Source organism: Arachis stenosperma, chromosome 2 (assembly GCF_014773155.1).
Source record: "Arachis stenosperma cultivar V10309 chromosome 2, arast.V10309.gnm1.PFL2, whole genome shotgun sequence".
NCBI lineage: Eukaryota > Viridiplantae > Streptophyta > Magnoliopsida > Fabales > Fabaceae > Arachis > Arachis stenosperma.
The window spans coordinates 97823026-97843079 of NC_080378.1; the positions used below are offsets into that span (position 1 = coordinate 97823026).

General features: G+C 33.5%; 1 protein-coding gene across 1 annotated transcript; it reads right to left on the reverse strand.

Moving 5' to 3' along the window:
- Positions 1-1956: 1956 nt before the first annotated feature.
- LOC130961902 (uncharacterized) lies at positions 1957-6896 on the reverse strand. The gene is made up of 2 exons (XM_057887940.1): positions 6007-6896; positions 1957-2743 (listed from the first exon to the last, which is right to left on the reverse strand). The coding sequence occupies exons 1-2, from the start codon at positions 6468-6470 to the stop codon at positions 2479-2481; spliced, it is 729 nt and encodes a 242-aa protein (XP_057743923.1). The 5' UTR covers positions 6471-6896; the 3' UTR covers positions 1957-2478.
- Positions 6897-20054: the final 13158 nt, after the last annotated feature.

Consider the following 20054-nt stretch of genomic DNA (forward strand, 5'->3'; position numbering starts at 1 on the left):
TGATTAACTTTAAAAATAAATGTCAATAAAAAAATATTCTCATTTGTATTTAAATAAAATATCAAAAAAATTAAAACAAATAAAAATAAAAATCTAATTTTTATGTTTTAGTTCAAATTCCAAAAAATTTATATTTTTACAAACTTATAAATTTAAAACAGAACAATAAACGATTTCTAAAAATTCATTAAAAATCGTTTTTTGACTCATTAACATCTAAAGAATCTTAGAATCATGATCAGAATTTTTTATGTTAAAAAAATTATATAAAATATAGTCCTTTAAAATGACATAGGAGTATAAAACTTAATTTTTTTTTTCACAAAAAATAACAAAATAGTTATATGTACAATATAAAATGAACAACTATATTTATATAATATGTAATTTGTAAAATTAAATATAGAATTTATAGTTTGATGACGTTATCTTTATTTGAGACAAGGATTTCAAAAAATTTTAAAATTATAATTTGATCCTTAACTTTACAAATATTTTTGGTATTTATTACAAGTAATTTTTATTGCATGACCAATATAATTTCTATTTAATATATATATATATATATATATATATATATATATATATATATATATTACCTAATTAATCTCTACTTACCATACTTAGATGAGATCTTATTAATATGAGATAATTTTTGGATCATAACTAAAAACAAAAGAAATAAATTACAAATACACCACATCACTTTGTCCCTAAATTATATTTACTAGAGAAATGCTATACGTACAAATTTTCTTTAAACTAAATTCGACTCAATTAAACAATACAATTTAGATGAATAAGTGAATGAGAATGGTAAATTTTTTTATATTAGACTAATTTGATTAAACTTAATTCACATAACAAACTTATACCTATAGCATTACTCAATATACTATAGCCCATAGTCTATCAAAGTTTCTTAAATTTTTGTCTCATTGAAAAACTTGCCTTAGCTATTAAGAGAGTTAAAGACCGATGTAACTGTTGTAAGAATGCAAAGACTTTGAAAAATTATATGCTTTTTTAAAAAGTGCAAGGCAAATAAAATAAAATAATATTACTTATTGTAATTGAGGAGTAAAAATGCAAGAGGATAGAGTAGACAAATAATAGTAGGGTTCATTACAGACCTATAAACTATAAAGAACATAGAGTGGAGTCAGCTCAATCCAATAGAGTTCTAGCTCTGTACTATCTATGTCCATGCAAGGAGAGTTCACATGTATCAACTTCATAAAGAACTTCTTTTCTTTGAAAAAAAAATAAATGCTAATAAACCGCCAGTTTAGCACTAGAAAATATTTTAGTTTTGACAATAATTTCTAAAGAGTCTCCTAAATCACAAAATTTGACATATTTCACCTATAAAGCAAAGTTTGTTGAAATTTTGTAATTTTTTAGAGGCTAACTTTGGTAAAAATAAATAAAAAAAAATAAAATAAAAATATTGTACATCCCAATATCCCTTTAATGAACTTTTTGTTTTAGATATTGGAGTGACAATGATAATTTTTGTTGAAATGTAAATTGTTGGGGTGTTATTCTCAAATGTAAAATTATTTAATTGGAAAAGTAGAAATCAAACCGTTCGATTTGTTAGAGGCATAAAAATCAAACCCTTCGATTTATAAAAGTATATAAATTAGACCGTTCAATTTGTGAGAAGTATAAAAATTAGACCGTCTAATTTGTATTAAAAAATTAAAAAAATTTAAAGTACAGAAATCAAACCCTCCAATTTGTGTACCTTTTATAATTTTAAAAAATACTAAAAATTACAATGTTAAGGTATACTTTTACTTCCATACCAAAAAAAAAAAGCTTCCCATTCTTACATGCATTTTTAATATATTTAGCATCTGCTAGACTTAAAAAATAAAAAAAATAACAAAATCATAGTAATAAACTAATAATTGGATGATATGAAAAAGCGAAAGCCATTTAAGCATCTAAAGATTAATCACAATTTGTCACATTGTTTTTTACAACATAATTCTTCTTGTCTTATCACTTCTAAACTTAATCATAAATCTTCCATTTTAGTAATATGAATAAACAACTAACACGAAGGACTAATACAATTCAACACCAACATAGAGCCATTGGAGGAACACTATAATACATGACATATATTCATATAATATACAATTTTTCTAGAACTCACATTGATTTTGAAAAGGGATAAAGAATATGAAGCATTTTATGTCCCCAATATATAATTTAATAAAGACTGCACAATAGAAAATGACATGCTATTTTACTAGCATATTATATTATATAATGCTAACTATAAAAACATTTAATTCTCTAAAGTAACAATAATCTCTATGGATTTCTAGAGATTGCCATTTTGCTTTAATTTCTCTCTCTCTCTTTTCTTTAGTATATATTAAGCATTCACTTTTTCTTTCTTTTTTTTTTTTGTTTAAATTGCAAAAGAAACCGAATTAATGGGACATGAGGGAAATAAATAAATTAAGAAGAGGGAACATTGAAGTGAAAAAGCCATGATATGACAAATGCAAAGACCATACAAGCAAGGAGAAAATTGAGGAAACGATGGCCATGCCAAAATCTTCTAGTTTCTGATGATGATGATGAAGGTGCTGAGATTGTTGTGGATGCTGCTGAACCAACAGTGACACTAATATTATTGTTGTTAGTGTCACTCAATGCCTCTGTTGTGTCCTCACTTGCTGAATACACATTCCGTGCAATTGTATGACAAATTTCACAGGTCCTATCAATGTTTCACTTAATCAACATTAGACATGTACACAGTTATATCATTTGATTTCAAACAAAGTACATATGTTTCTTCATGTTGTACCAAATACTAAATTTCTAACCCATATACAAATACAAATCATGAATCATGCAATTCATCATCAATTGTCAAATAGTTACATTTTTAACCCATACATCTCGCGTTATTGCAGGGACTAGGAAAGGGTTAAAAGCAATCTAACTTATATAAGTGGGTAATTATGCAATATCAATGCAAAATTCTTTTACACTATATTCAATTAAGTGGCTTATTTTAAGATAATTGATGTAAAGGTTAACAATTTTTATGATTTAACAGCAATGTAAAACTGACATTACATTACATATATATAACTCCTTGAACCAACTAATTGTTGGTATAATTTTACATACTATGATCACATTCACACACAAATGGATGATCAAAGTTAATAAACAAACCAGGTAAGGTGACTAAACATACCATTGGAAATGCATTATGCCAAAAACATAATAGGAAGCAAAAGCATATAACAAAACCCTCGGAATTCTCTAATCAAACACTTTCAAATTTGATCATGTGTATCATCATTTAACATAGACATCTAAAAGTTAGTGTATGCGAAACACTCGACATCACTGGGTGTTCAAGGGGGTGTTGATACAGAGTACATTGTTTGGATCTTAAAAAAAGAAATCTACATGTTGTTAACAGAAAGTTCAAATTCAGCAAACAGTTAATTATTTTGAAGATCTACCTTTTTTTTTTCCAGTAATAGTTAGCTCAAACAAACTTAATACCTTCCTTGTAGAAACGTACAAATGTCTTTGGAACATGACATAGGATCACATGATAAACCATGAAGCTTTTTGATAAAACAAACTTATTAACAAAGAAAAAGGACGGTATGTTGATTTATTTTCCACCAATAAAAGCAAAGCACAGAACATGTACTAAAGAAGATTCCCCAAAATGGAACAGGTTCTAATTTGTTCTCATCATAACCTTTATTATTAATGAGATTTTAAAAGTTATGATTCATGAGCCAATGCCTTTTGAATGGCACTGCATCATGATTTAGGAGGAATATTAACAACTGATCCTTCCACTAGCAGATAGCTAATCCACCAAAATAGTTAGGTCCACTATCAAATACTCAAGAAAGAGGGAAAATAATTAGTGTCTATTCTATTTGACTTAAACTTTAGGAATGACTAGTGAAAATTAAAATCAAGATTAGCACATGGTTTAAAAGTTCTATTATGTGCAAGACCCACTTGACAACTATATATTATCCGCTTTGACACTTCCGGCCTCACAGATTTGTTTTTTTGGTGAAAACTCAGATGCAGTCGACTTCACGTGAAGTTGATAGCGGAGAGCCATTAGATGAAAATTTAGTCAAATCAGTCAAATTATCTAATGACTCTTAGCTATCAACTTCACAGAAGTCGACTGCACCTAAGTTTCCACCTATGTTGGTTTTTTCTCTCCAACCGACGCAGGACTTCACAAACTCAAAGACATTTGGAGATATAAACTTGTTTTAGAAAAAGTTATTTAACAGAAACACAATTTGCACTAATATTTCTGTATTTTCTGTCCTAATATAATATCCAAACACAATCAAGGTGACACTGTTGATTGCTGAACCTTAGAAGAAAGAAAAATATTTTAACCCAAAGTACTACACAACCAAGATCTGAGGCATTTGTACTGTCAAATGCAGAATGTTGTGGTACTTAAAACAATTATTGACACTAAAAGTTAAAATGCAACCTTACATCATAAATGTAAGCAAACTTATCAGAATTCCATAATATTCTTTAAAAAATTAAAAATATCCTAGTTGGCAACATCAGCAAAACATAAGCATCAACTAAGAGAGATAAGAATGCATTGATCATAGGAGTGAAGGGGTCAAATCTGAATGAAATCTCCACTTTGATTTGTGATAAAGAGAATAAAAAAGAAGTAGCTTCAGGATTCCTAAAATTCAGAAAAGGGACCAAAGCAAAAACAAGGAATCCCACTGTGCTTAGAGACATGTCAGCAAATCAGTGGGAATGGCTAATGCTTTACGCTTCTTCTCTTTTTCTTTTCTTAATTTTTTATTTTTTATTTCTTTTCAAACCATTTTCTTTTATGTAACATAATCTTCTCATATATAACTTTCCCCTCTCATGAAGAAACAATTGAACATGCTGCTTACACAGTTTTTAACTTTTTTCTTCATTTTTTATTTATTTTTGGTTCCTTTAATGCTCTAAATATGCATTGAATCAGTAATCACTTCATGGATCATCTTTCAAAAATTATATACGTACTAGCTTTTGTCAACTAATAAATATTAGGTTGATAAATTTGGTAGTTGGTACGTTAAAAGATTAATTTTTACAATTAATTATACCTAGATACATTAATTTTTATAATGCCCCAATTTTATCTATCAGATACTTAGGAGGAGTAAGTTGTATATATTAAACATTTAATTAAACCATCCAGAATTAATATTTTTGTTACAGTTCATAATCAGAACCTTCAAGAATCAAGAAGGGTAACATTCATACAAGATAAAAAGAAAAAAGAAAAAAGAAAAAAAATAATTTTAAAGCATTCTAAGTAAAAAAGAGTTTGACACAACAAAATTTGATCGATGGTGTATCATCATTCATCACATCAGAAAAATAACTAATTTTAAACAAATCATATAAAACTCTTTGGTTGTTAGTATATCAAAATTAAATTAAATAAAAAAATTGAGGAAAAAAAGAATTGAATTAGTAATTCTTTAATTTTACTCATGGCTAATCCAAAAAATTTCTCCCCCATTTTTTTTTCTACCATCATACTACCCTCATCTAAATTCTAAAATCTCAAGTAACAAACAAGTTCCCTATTAAAAATTCTATAAAAAATTATTAATAAATATTATATTTCCAATACATTAAATATATTTAAAAACTTCAAAAAAAATCATTATTATCCTTTCTTAAACAAGTGTCCTTAGTCACTCTTTAATTAAATCCTAAATCCCAATTTCTACATGTGATTAGTGTAAAACTCTTTTACATGAAAATTTAATAGGTATGCAATTAGCTACTTGTCTTTGTGACAAAGATGCATGAGAAAATGCAGACAAGTTAAATTTATTTTCTTGCCCAAAACAATGAAAGTTCCCATTATAAAAATAAAAAGTAGCATAATAAAGAAAATTTCAAACAAGATTGAAGGTGTTTGGTTTTGAGAAGACTGACCTATTACCCTTAATCTTGAACCAAGCCTCTGCACAATTCTTGTGAGCAGCAGCAAGATCATCTTTACAAGAACAACCCAATTCAATTGGAACACCAGATTCATTATTCCCATCATCACCTTCCAAACCAAGGTGGCAAATCCTGCAATCCCTACTCTCAACTTTATTGTTGGTGGCCAAATGCACCTTAATCTCAGGTACCCCACTTTCAATTTCAATCTCAACTGAACAATCATCATCATCACCATCTGCAACATTTGAGGCTCCACCATAGGAGCAGCAATCTTCATCGTAGGATCCACCACCATTTGTGGAGTAGAAATGGGAGTAGCATGAGCCTCCATCATCAGCATCAGAGAAGCATAGACTAATGTCACTGCCAGTCACTGAGCTATGGTGGTGGTGGTGGTGGTGGAGGATTCTTCCTTGTTCCAAATCCACATGAGACATTTGAATACTTGACATTGGAAACAGAAACAGAACAGAAGCAAAGGTTGGTTCTTTGTTCTTGAGAAGTTGAAACTGAGAATGGGAAATCCCAAAGTTTGAAGCTTTTGGGGTTTAAGTACCCTCTTGTACTTAAAGACTAAAAGAAGAATAGAAAAGTTGAAAGGGGGAGTATTATTGTTGTTAAAAATATTATTATAAAGAATTGCGGAGAAGAATTGGATTAGATAAGGTTTTTGGTTACAACCCCATTAATGCATGGTTCCAAAAGTTTGAAGTTTTTGGAACAGGTTGAGGAAAGTTCCATCCTTTGATGGGTGCAGCAGAGTGAAGAGAGAAAGAGAGAGAAAACAGAAACACAAAGACACACACAATGGTGTAAGAGAGACACAGAGTCTTTGCTCTTGGCTGAAGACACGGACAGTGACACTGCAAACAAGAACAGAAAACGTGCAGAGAGAGAGAGAGAGATGCATAGATAACGAAGAAGAGGCTTTGTGGGGGAGGAGAGAGAGGGGCCATGGAAAATAAAAAAAATATGAGCAAGATGTCACGGCCTTGGACACACTCCAACGCTACCGTGCCAGCACTTGGACTTACTCAACCTCTTGAGCTAAGACCAAGTCAGCCTAACCCTCAATACTTAGCAAGAAAGCTAAGAACACAGGAGAACACAAGAGAAAGGAAGCTTTGGTGGAAGAACACTTTATTACTCAAGTGTTTGTTACAAATGATTCACACACACTCACACTAACTCTTACCTTCTATTTATAGCCATCCACCTCCTCAATGGATGGTTAGGATTAAATCTAAGCAATGGTCTAGATTAATCATCTAGAACCTTCTTTATAAATATCTATCCTACCACTATTTTCTAAATACTTCTAGATTGTTCCATACAACTCTTCATACTTTTATATCAATCCACACTCTTCTAGAATATTCTATGATTTTCTAAAGTCTTCTAGAACCTTCTAGGGTATTCCGGGACCTTCTAAAACATTCTAGAATGTTCCGGAACCATCTAGAGTATTCTCAAATACTCTAGAAAACTATACAAACACTGTTAAATCTAACCTTCTAAAAATTTACCGTGACATTCTCCCCCACCTAATGCGCAGACGTCCTCGTCGCGTTCTGTTCATGATAGCGCTCTAGGTGTTCTTGGAATTGCCACAGATCTTCACGAGCTTCCCAACTAGCTTCAGTTATCGGGAGCCATTTCCACTTGATCAAATATTGAATACTTGGTGGTACCCCTCTTCGTCTCACAACGCGATTAGCTAAGATCTCTTCGATTTCTTTATCGAAGGATCTAATCACCACAGGCGGAGCACGACTCGAATCACCTCTACTCGGTTCATCTTGATCTTCGTGATATGGTTTAAGCATACTCACATGGAAGACCGGGTGGATCTTCATAGAGGGAGGGAGTTGTACTTTGTAAGCAACCTCCCCAACACGTCCAATGATCTCAAATGGCCCTTCGTATTTGCGAATTAAGCTCTTATGAACCTTGCGAAAGGCTTTGAATTGTTGTGGAAGAAGTTTAATCATTACCTTGTCTCCCACTTGATAGCTTGCATGCCTCCTCTTCTTATCAGCCCATTTCTTCATCCTCTTTGCAGCTTTGTCAAGGTAAGAACGAGTGACATCTGCTTGTTCTTCCCAAGACTTAATCATATGATAAGCTCCAGGGCTCTTCCCTGAGTAGGAAGAAGAAAGAGAGTGAGGTGTAAGCGGCTGTTGTCCAGTCACAATCTCGAACGGGCTCTTCCCTGTGGACTCGCTCCTTTGCAAATTGTATGAGAACTGAGCAATGTCGAGGAGTTTTGTCCAGTCCTTCTGATTAGCGCTTACAAAATGCCTCAAGTAACACTCGAGTAAGGCATTCACTCTCTCAGTCTGCCCATCGGTTTGAGGATGGAAGCTTGTTGAGAAATGAAGCTCCGACCCAAGGAGTTTAAACAGCTCTGTCCATAGTCGTCCTGTGAAGCGTGGATCTCGATCACTAATGATGCTCTTAGGCAATCCCCAATATTTCACCACATTCTTGAAGAATAGTCGTGCTGCCTCCTCTGCAGTGCAGTCAGTAGGGGCGGGTATAAAGGTAGCATACTTCGAAAATCGATCCACTACCACGAGAATAGATCCAAACCCCTCAGACTTCGGTAAGGCAGAGATGAAATCTAGAGAGACACTTTTCCACGGTCGCTCTGATGGAGGCAAAGGTTCCAACAACCCGCTTGGTGTCTTGTTTTCAATCTTATCTTGTTGGCACACTAGACAAGTCTTCACATAGCTCTCTACATCATCTCTCATTTGAGGCCAATAATAAGAAGATTCACTGAGTGCCAAGGTCTTTCGCTGACCTTGGTGACCAGCCCACTTGGTGTCGTGGCATTCTCTCACTAATTTTCTTCTTAGATTTTTCCATTTAGGAACGTATAATCTTCTCCCTTTTGTGTAGAGAAGGTCGTTTTCTAACCAAAATCTTTTGGTCTTACCTTCTCTAGCCAACTCCACCAACTTCTTGGCTAATGGATCGTGATGCAACCCTTCCTTGATGGTATGCACAATATCTCCTTCAGCCATAGAAATGGCCGCCAACTCAGCCTTGCGACTCAGTGCATCAGCTACCACATTAGTCTTGCCTGACTTGTATTCAATCTTGTGGTCCACCTTCCTCCTAGGTGGTAGTTGTTTTGGCAACTCGGAAGGCATCACATCCTTATTTTCTTCAAGGACTTCCTTGATCTTGGGAGGAACGTCTTCTCTTTCGGGTGTTGACTCCTCTTGTAATAGAGCCAAATATGTAATCTCTCCCTTCTTGAACCCTTTCTTGAGTTGCATAGCAGACAGTATCGGTGGTCTGCCAACTTTAGAGACTGTAGGGACCATGCATGGAGACCCTTTCTCCATGATGCATACCACGTCGTAGTATGGCATAGGTATTATATTTGCCTTCCTTTGTAAATCGAGCCCGATGACTATTTTAAAATCATCCATGGGTGCTACTGAGAAATCTACAAGGCCCTTCCAAGAACCAAGAGTCATCTCAACCCCTTTTGCTACTCCCTTAAGGGGTTCACCCTTGGTGTTCACGGGTTTGAACCAGCCATTCTTTTCAGTGATCTTCAACCCAAGTCTCTTTGCTTCATCAGGCGTGATGAAGTTGTGTGTAGCACCAGTGTCGATCATAGCCATAACGGGTTTTTCATTGATAAAGGCTTTGACATATATCAAGCCTTTCTTTTCTGCAGTGCTTGCCTCTTTTCCCTTCACAGCATTTATGTGTTGGATGGATCCAACACACTCAGTTACTTGAGTTTGAGCTTCTCGTTCCTCGGCGATAGATGCCAGAGTCCCTAGCTTGGGACAGTCCTTCATTTGGTGTGGCCCCTTGCACACAAAGCATCCTCCTTTGGGCACGAAAGCCTTCTTCTTTTCCTCATACTCTTTCTTTGAAGAGTATTTTCCTTCCTTCTTGATTGAGAAACTCTTCCCCTTGTCTCCCCCACCTTTAGCAGAACTAGGCTTGGAGGAAGACTTGGGTTTAGGGTCTCCCCTATGATACTCAGTGAGTGATTCGGCCACCACGATGGCCTCATCGACATCCTTAACATTCCTTCTTTGTAGTTCTTGCTTTGCCCAAGGTTGGAGTCCATCAATGAAGAAGAACAATGCATCCTCTGATGCTAAGTTGGGGATTTGAAGTGTGAGAGTAGTGAACTCCTTTACGTAGTCACTAATTGTACTCTTGTGCTTCAACTCCCTCAACTTCTTCCTTGCTTCATAAACCACATTTTCAGGGAAGAATTGTCTTTTCAACTCCCTTTTGAAATCTTCCCATGTGGTTATGTTGCAAGTACCCTTCTCCATATCTACGCACTTTCTCCTCCACCACAAAGTAGCATTATCACAAAGGTAGAGAGCTGCAGTGCGTACCTTTATTGCTTCTTCGACCACCCCTTGGCCTTCGAAGTACCTCTCCATTTGCCATAGGAAGTTCTCCACCTCGCGAGCGTCCCTTACGCCCTTGAACTCCTTTGGCTTGGGGAGATCAATCTTTGTCGTCTCCCTTATAATGGTTGGTCGAGATTTCGCCTCCTCGAACCAAACTCGAACTTCCTCAAATAGCTTTAAGGAATTCTCAAGCTTCTCTTCGATTTGGAGCATGCTTTCTTTGAAAGCATCTAGTTCTCTTAACACGTGAGCCTCGAGGGTCTCCTTGTCATGTTCTATCCTTTGGAACCGCTCATCCATAGAGGATAGAACATTTTCCAACATAGAAACTCTTTCTTCTAAGAAGTTAGAGTCCTTACCTCTAGGCTCACTTGAAGAACGTACCTTCTTGTCTCTCCATTGAGAAGGAATAGTATCCCTTCCCCTTTGTGACTCAACATGCTCCATGGTGATATTTGAAGCCATACCCACAAACCACTTGTGCTCCCTCTCGAACCTTGCTCGGATACCAAATTGTCACGGCCTTGGACACACTCCAACGCTACCGTGCCGGCACTTGGACTTACTCAACCTCTTGAGCTAAGACCAAGTCAGTCTAACCCTCAATACTTAGCAAGAAAGCTAAGAACACAGGAGAACACAAGAGAAAGGAAGCTTTGGTGGAAGAACACTTTATTACTCAAGTGTTTGTTACAAATGATTCACACACACTCACACTAACTCTTACCTTCTATTTATAGCCATCCACCTCCTCAATGGATGGTTAGGATTAAATCTAAGCAATGGTCTAGATTAATCATCTAGAACCTTCTTTATAAATATCTATCCTACCACTACTTTCTAAATACTTCTAGATTGTTCCATACAACTCTTCATACTTTTATATCAATCCACACTCTTCTAGAATATTCTATGATTTTCTAAAGTCTTCTAGAACCTTCTAGGGTATTCCAGGACCTTCTAAAACATTCTAGAATGTTCCGGAACCATCTAGAGTATTCTCAAATACTCCAGAAAACTATACAAACACTGTTAAATCTAACCTTCTAAAAATTTACCGTGACAAAGAGAAGAACAAAAAACGGATTTCTTTTTAATAAAAAATAATAACTTAAAATAGTTAATTTTAAGGATAAAATACTTAAATAAACTAAATGCAGTTAAATATTATCCGTATTATTCAAATAAAAAAATGATATGTATATCTCTCAAAGAGATTCTTTACGTAAATCAAATCAAAGTAATTTGAACTATAAATTCTAGTAATAATTTGAATTAAAATGTTTAAAGTTATTAAGAGAAGTTTTGATTTGAATTCGAATTACTCTCATTCGATTTATATAAAGAATCTTCGAAAAATATATGTATCATTTTTTAATTTAGGTGATACAATAATATTTGGCTGCATTTGATTTATCTAAGTATTTTATTTTAATTTTAAATTAAAATAAATATATTTATATTATTTTTAAATTAAAATAATATGAATAAGTTTATTGTCTTGTCATAATAGATAAAAATATTATTAGTAAAATTTTAATAAAATTGATGATATAATAATATTGAATCAATTTTAAAATGTTAAGTATACAAATAAAATAATTTCAATATTTTATCTCAAATGTTAAAGTAGAAGCAATACTTTAGTCTAAACTAATTAAAGTGATAACTCTCTTTAATCTTTATTTTGGTATCTTGCACAGTTGTTATATGTTAACACTGGAAAAAAAAAAAGTAAATTAATCATATATTTTATGCAGAATTTTTATTTTAGTTTATGTATAAGAAGAATAACAAAAAGGACACCAATGTCATAATATCATGTGTTGGATTGTTGGAATGCTGTAAAAGAGCTTTATAACACACTAATCATAGTAATGATAAAAAGGTATGTCACTGGAATAATAATGCTACTAAATAAGTAAATATAAGGATAATAATACTTATTTGACAACTACATTTCCATTAACTACTAGTAATTAGAAGTGTTTTTTAGAAGATAGTTCTTGTATTTACAACACTATAATTAAGTGTATTGCATAAGAGTAATTATAAAAAAAATTCTAAAGTTATCTTATTTAATTTAATATTTATAATTTTATATATATAAAACTTATAATTATATGTTTATTTTTTTTAATTATTCATTTATTTCAGTAATAATTAAAAATACAAAATAAAAAAATTTTGAACATTAAAAAAAAGTAAAAAATAAAAGTTATGATTATCTTCTGTCTTCAAATTTTGATCACCAAACATTTTTGTTGCAAAATTATCCTTATAATTAATTGGGACAGCAAAATTTTGCAGTAATTTTTTCTTTGGGCTTCTGTGGGCCATATAGCCCCAAAGCTTGAAGCTCTTTTCATATATTTATTATACTGAATGATTTATTCAATTAAATGTGATTCACGAAAAAGGAAATTAAATGTGATTGAATTCTTAAACAATGGCTCATTTATTTCACCTTACAGATCCTAGTTTGGCATATGGTTCAAGACTTCAAGGAATTGCAATCGGTATTTATTTTTTTTAAAATGAAGTCAAAATTATTAAAGAATACATGAATTTATTTATTTACTATTTAATTCACTGTAATTCATAATATATCAAACTTTTTATCTTGGCACTTAAATCATCAACTTGGTTACAAATTTAATAAATTTTCATATAACAACAATAATAATAGAGGGGAGAAAATTAAAGGAACTTGGGAGTGAACATGTGGCTCATATTAATTTGAATAAGATCTACACGGCTATGAATGCATGCCACAAAAAGTAAGAAGCTGAACCATATGTTGTTTTCATATCATACACACACTATACGAATTATTAAATTTTGCTCCATGTTCATTGAAATTTCATCATCATAATAAGAGAGGAAACCATGTGAAAAGAAACCATTATTTACTTACCATTCACATTAATACGAATTGCTAAGCAATTTCTGAGAAAGAGAGAGAGAGGAAGAGGGGGGTTTCGAAAATCAAGATGCATATGTTCAATGATGCATCGCACACATTTTCACAGGATTTGCAAGATAAAATACATTTATGATATGATTGTTTAACGCGTTTAAGATTTTCAGTAGTTAATATAATTTGACACATCCAAGCTTCATTATTATTGTAAGTTTTGATGCGTCTACCTACTTCTTTTATTTTAGTTGATATTTGTTTTGAATTTTGATCATCAACCATATCTTTTTATTCACCTTGTTGTTATTGCATGTCTTAGTGCTTTACTTATCTAAATAAAGAAAATTTGTCTTAATGTTTTGAACTGACTAGACTCTCCTAATTTGACTGCTTGATATAACACATGTTCAACTTAAAAGAGTAATTAATGGTATTACAATGAATTTAGTACTCCATTATTATGGAGGGTAATTCAATAAAATGGGTTCAGCTTAAAGATTAAAACCAGATATCGCATGTCTCTACCAAATGATTACTTATAACAAATCCTAGTGATAAGAAAATTAGAAGGAAGATTTGATCACTTGCATCACAGATCTAATTCATTGATGGGTATTAGGCTAATTTTTTGTTTGGTGACTTGACCATTAAAGAAAGAAAAATGAAAGACAAAAGGAAAAAGAGAAAGACAATCAACAACAAAGGAGGCTAAGAGCCTAATGCAACAGCATCTTTCTACAACTCTGTCTGAGACTAAGAGGAGTAGTACCGAGGACACTTTTTTGATCTGTCACGGTTTTTGGAGACGACGCTCCTCAATACTCGTTTGACATGTGTGTTTTTTTGTGTCAAATTGTGTTTTAAAAAAAATAAAAAATTCTTCTCCAAACGCGTTTGGACACACCTAAATATCATCACGTGTCAACGTGTGTCCAGTCTTATTCTTAATATATATTATTGAAATGAGTTTAGAAATAATATATATTATTATGTATTAAAATAAAAAAAACTTTAAATACTTTATATCATAAAAAATATTAAAAATAATTAAAAATTAATTTATATTTTAATATTAGTAAAATATCAAAATACTATTACAATTTATCTAAAAAAAATACTTTATATTTTATATATATACTGTGTCCCGGTGTCTTATAAGAATTTTAAGTTTGCGTGTCCCGTATCGTATCATGTCCTGTGTCTGTGTCAGTATTCACGCATCATAGAGTAGCGCACAATATCTCTGTTTTTAGAGATTAGAAGAAGCTATTACTTGAGCTATGAATGAGAAAAATCAGCTTATCAAAAGACCAAAGATAAGAGAGATTGAAAATGGCATTGTTTCTTTGTTTTTATCCACCAAAGAGTTGTTGAGAAAAGTGTCTCAGATATCCTAATGTTGCTAATTATCCAATCTTTTAAGTTAGAAGAAATAGAATTTCTCAAAAAAGAGAGGTCTAATTTATGCTAAATAATATTGACATAATTACAATCTTTTATGCAATGAACTATTGTTTCTGCTTTCTTATTACAGAAAAGACACAAACTTGAAATAGTAAGACTACATTGAGCTCAAAAAGCAGTAATAAACAAAGCATCATGCATACATAAAAAAATCAAAAGCTTGATCTTCTCAGGAATCTTTAGCCGCCATATCCAATTCCAACTGGTATTCTAACCAATCAAACTTCGGCTTAGCTAACCAATCATACCATCTTTTGGAAGAATAAATCCCCATAGAATTCCAAAACCAACTTGGAGTTAAATCGTTTTGCTTATTAGGGTCGAAGCTAGAGATATTCATCTTAAGATTTTCAGTGAGAGAAGTATAACAATCACTCAGATGCCATTGAGAATTTTTTTGAAGGTCAGTAATTGTAAAGCTTGAATCGGTGATGTGCACAAAAAAAATATTCTCAGCAAGACTTTCAGTTAGTCTCTACTTGTCAAACTAAAAGGACTAATCCAAATGGTCAATGCGCCAAGAATATCCATCTTTAAGAATCTCAAAATTTTAAATAATGATACGTCAAAGGTGAGAAGGATTCCTAGTATTAGATGATGACTAAAGAAAGGAAGAGAGAAAATACTTAAAAAGGATTATTTGAACCCAAGTTTTATCTTGGTAGTGGTGCATTTTCCAAATCAACTTTTTAAGCAAAGAAATATTAACACAATGAACATCTATAATCCCTAAGCTCCATACTTTTTAGGAGTCATAACATTCTTTCGGCTAACCAGACTAAGAACATGACCCTTAGAAGAACCCTTTGTTGAGTAAAGAAATTAACTAAATTAATTAGTGATGACAAACATTATTTTTGGCAAAATAAATAATTAGAGTTGTTAAATTAATAAGCACACATTGCTAATTATTTATGTTATGTTGCAGGTCATACTTCATTTTTGGCAGCCCAAGTTGAATGAATAACAAAACAAAGCTAATGGGCTGAATGGAAAGTATGAATAAAGACAAGCCCAAGTCATTCATATCAAACAAAGAAGCATAGCAAGGCACCACGGGCCAAAAAGAGAAGAACCCGATCCAAGCTTGAAATTGTTTTCAATTTCCCACCATTTTGCTCTAACCAAAGCAACGTTTCTCTCCTCTCTTATTAAATCACATCAAGACTTCAGTAAAGTAAGAAAGAGAAAGAGAAGAAAAGCTTCCTCCATAAGTCAGTAACCAAAGAAGCAAGAAAGAGAAAATCTAAAGCTTGAAGCACAGAAGCTAAAGCAGAAAATCTAATACAAATCAAGCTTAAGAAAGGTAATCCATCTCATCTTGCATGCATCAGATCTTCATCCTTTCTTCCCTACTCTCTGTTCTATCCGAAAATGGCATTCAAAGAAAAAGTCGATCTCTGTTCTTCACTGCTACAAATCCACGGTCACAAGAGATTCTTGGGGACCAAGTTGCATCTCTATGGTTCAGATTTGGTTGACCATTGGAAAACAATTTCGGTTACTCCTTTGTGGCTTTCGGTCAAGTTGGAAAAGTCAGAAGGAAAGGTTCTACTTTGATGATTGAGAAGAAAAAGTGAGCTTGTGGGTTGGTGAAGCTCAAGGCTCAAGATGTTGACCTTGGTGGAAGAACCAAGGAACATGCAAGGTGATAAAAAGAAGCTTGTTGTTCATTCTGAAGCAAGGAGAGAAAACCAGAGTTTGAAAGTTTTGTTCTGAAAAGAGCTCTTTGAAGAAGTTCAACAAACTGGACAGTGTAACCTATTCAAAGGTGCATTCCGCCAGTATGAAGAACTAAATCAGAGGCTTGCTAATCAGATTTTTCGCATAGCACAGAGGCTGTTGATGAAGTCAATCTCCTTCATGTTTTTCTGATCGTAATGTACTTTTCTAAGCTTATCTTTCTGTAATTTCTTGAGAGAAAAGGCAAAGTGAGAAAGCTTAAGAAAAAGCCATGAGTTGAAAAAGGCAGAGAAATACACTTGAGAGAAAAGCCTAGAGTTATTTTCAGATTTCTTTAGGTTGGTTAAGTGTCTTGTATCATGTACCTGTTTGGTATCCCTTTCTTAGTTGGGTTAGCACTAAGAGTAAATAGTTAGGTGTTAGCATAGCCAATGTCAAGTTAGGTTAGAACTTGAGTGTGAAATTGGTGTATGTAATACTGTTAACTATAGTGAAATTCTTCCATATTTGTGGAGAAGACTGGATGTAGGTTGCATAGCACAAAGCAACCGAACCAGGATATATGCTGGTGTTAGCTTTTTCTTCTCTGTCATGTTCTGTTTGCTGATATTCATGAGACAAAAATAAATTGTCTCATAAATTTCCGCTGCTGAGTTTAAACAGAATCAGATTTGTAACTTTGCTTAAAAGGGGCCAAAACAGCAACTTAAAAGGAAGGCATAGATTCAACCCCCCCTTCTCTAAGCCTACCACAACCTTCAATTGGTATCAAAGCTAAGGTCTCAAGAATCAAGCTTAACCGCTTGGAGCAAAGATCCAATGGCGAACAACTTGGGCACAACCACAGTTGCCTACACCCTCACTGAAGGTCAGTCAAACAACCGACCACCTTTCTTCAACGGGAAGAACTATTCCTACTGGAAAGAAAGGATAAGGATCTTCATCCAATCCATTGACTACAACCTATGGAAGATCGTTGTGAGCGGCCCAAAGATCCCAACAAAAACAAGTGCTGATGGAGTGGTGACTCCAAAAGAAGAAGCTGAATGGAATGAAGATGATAAGAAGAAGATAGAGCTGAATGCTAAAGCAATCAACCTTCATCACTGTGCTATCAGCTTTGAAGAATACCGGAAGGTGTCCAGATGCAAGACAGCCAAAGAAATCTGGGAAAAACTCCAGGTTACACACGAAGGCACTAAACAAGTAAAAGAAACGAGGATTGATATGCTGCGAAAAGAGTACGAGATGTTTAGCATGAAGGATGGAGAAAGCATTGATGAAGCGTTTGAGAGATTCTCAATCATAATCAACAACCTTGATGCTATGGGTATAAACTATGCAGAACAAACATTGGTGAGAAAACTCCTTAGAAGCCTCACAAAAGAGTGGGAAAACACTGCCACTGTCCTAACCGAGAGTAACAACATAAGTCCCATAACCTATGATGAGCTGAGAGGAAAACTCCTTGCCTATGAAGCCACACACACAAACACAGACTCAAAAAAAAAGGGAATAGCCCTTAAGTCACAAATAGAACCGAAAGAGAGTGAGTCAAGTGATGGTATTTCAGATGACGAGCTTTTGTTTTTTGCTAGGAGATTTAGAAGGATGTTGAAGAGCAAAGGCAAATACAAGGGCTCAAGTTCAAAGGAGCACAAGATAGACTTGAGCAAGGTGACGTGTCATCATTGCAAGGAGGCTGGACACTTCAAGTCAAACTGTCCAAAGCTCAAAAAGGAGGACAAAGGAAAGAAGGAAAGGAAGAGAGTACTCATGGCAGCTTGGGAGGATCTTGAGAATGACTCAAATGAAGAAGAATAATCAGAAGGAGATAACAAAGACTGCTTCATGGCTGGAAACAACAATCTTGATGAGGTAAATTATTATGATTTGACCATTGAGGACTTGCATGCTATTATTGATGATCTTACCTTAAACACCTCAAAACTGCTTGACAAATACAATGAATGCAGATCTGAAAGAGATGTGCTAAGAGTTGAAAATAATTTTTTAAAAGAAAAAGTGAAGGAAACTGAATGTACTTTGGACATCATTGAAGAAAACAGATTTCTAAAATCTGAACTTGAAAAATTAAAAGGAAAGCACATTGTGGATCCTTCTCATGAGTTGATTGTTGAAAATGAAAGATTAAATGATAAAATTAAAAGGTTGAATGGTGACTTAGCAAAATTTGCTCAAGGTTCAAGTAACTTGGACAAATTACTTGCAAATCAAAGACCATTGTTTGAAAAATCTGGTTTAGGCTACATAGCCAAGGAAGATGCAGTTTCCAATATCTCCACTATAAAGTTTGTGGCTTCTTCATCAAATACTAAAACTATACCAAACAAAGTTGGTGTTGAAAATGCTCCAACATTTGAAGAAAAATTTGATGAAGTATACACAAGTGAAACTGAGCATTCACCAAAAACTGAACCAAGTTCAAACCGGCCAGGTTTGGGTTACATTTTGAAAAATGAGGATGTTTTCAAGAAACCACCATTTTACAACAAAACCTCATTTTTGAAAGGTAAAAATATTCAAAAAGATTCTGGTGAAAACATTTTTTCAAAGAAGAATAATTATAACAAAAATCAGTTTGTCAAAAGAAATGCATCTCCTCCAAAAACCAGAAAATTCCAACCTTTTAATCATTTCAAGCAATATAACTCACCTCAATTTCAGCGGCACACATCAGAAAATCATTGTGTTAATTGCAAAAAATTTGGTCACTCATATGCACAATGCTTCATTGAAAAGAGAGTTGTAGGAAACAAAGTTTACAATATTGTTTGTGATTTCAATGCACTTGGGCAACCAAGATGGATTAACTTCAAAGGATCCAAATTAGTTTGGATACCTAAAGCTACTTGAAACTCTTCATGCAGATTTGCCTAGCATCCAAGAACAAACAGGACATGTGGTACATGGATAGTGGATGTTCAAGGCACATGACAGGAAGGTCAACCTACTTCATCAAACTAAATAAGTATGATGGAGGTTTTGTGACCTTTGGAGATGATGGTAAAGGTAAAATCATTGCTATTGGAAAAGTAGGTAATGAGCAATCTACTTTCATTGATGATGTGCTTTTGGTATGTGGTTTAAAGCACAATCTTTTGAGCATAAGTCAGTTGTGTGATTTAGGATATTTAGTTGTTTTCAAAAGGCTTGAATGCTGTGTTGTAAATGAAAAGACAAATGAAGTGATTTTTGTTGCCAAGCGTTTCAATAATATGTATGGACTTACTCTTGATGAACTAAAAGATCAAAATGTAGCGTGTCTCCACTCTAAAGATTCTGAAAAGTGGTTATGGCACAAGAGATTAGGCCATGCAAGTATGTTTCAAATAAACAAACTTGTAAAGAAAGAATTAGTGAGAGGTCTTCCTTTGATAAAATTTGACAAAGACATCACTTGTGATGCTTGCCAAATGGGAAAACAAACAAAAAGTTCTTTTAAACCTAAGGAAGACATCTCTACTAAGAGACCACTTGAGTTGCTACACATTGATTTATTTGGTCCAACAAGAACTCAAAGCCTAGGTGGTAAACATTATGGTTTA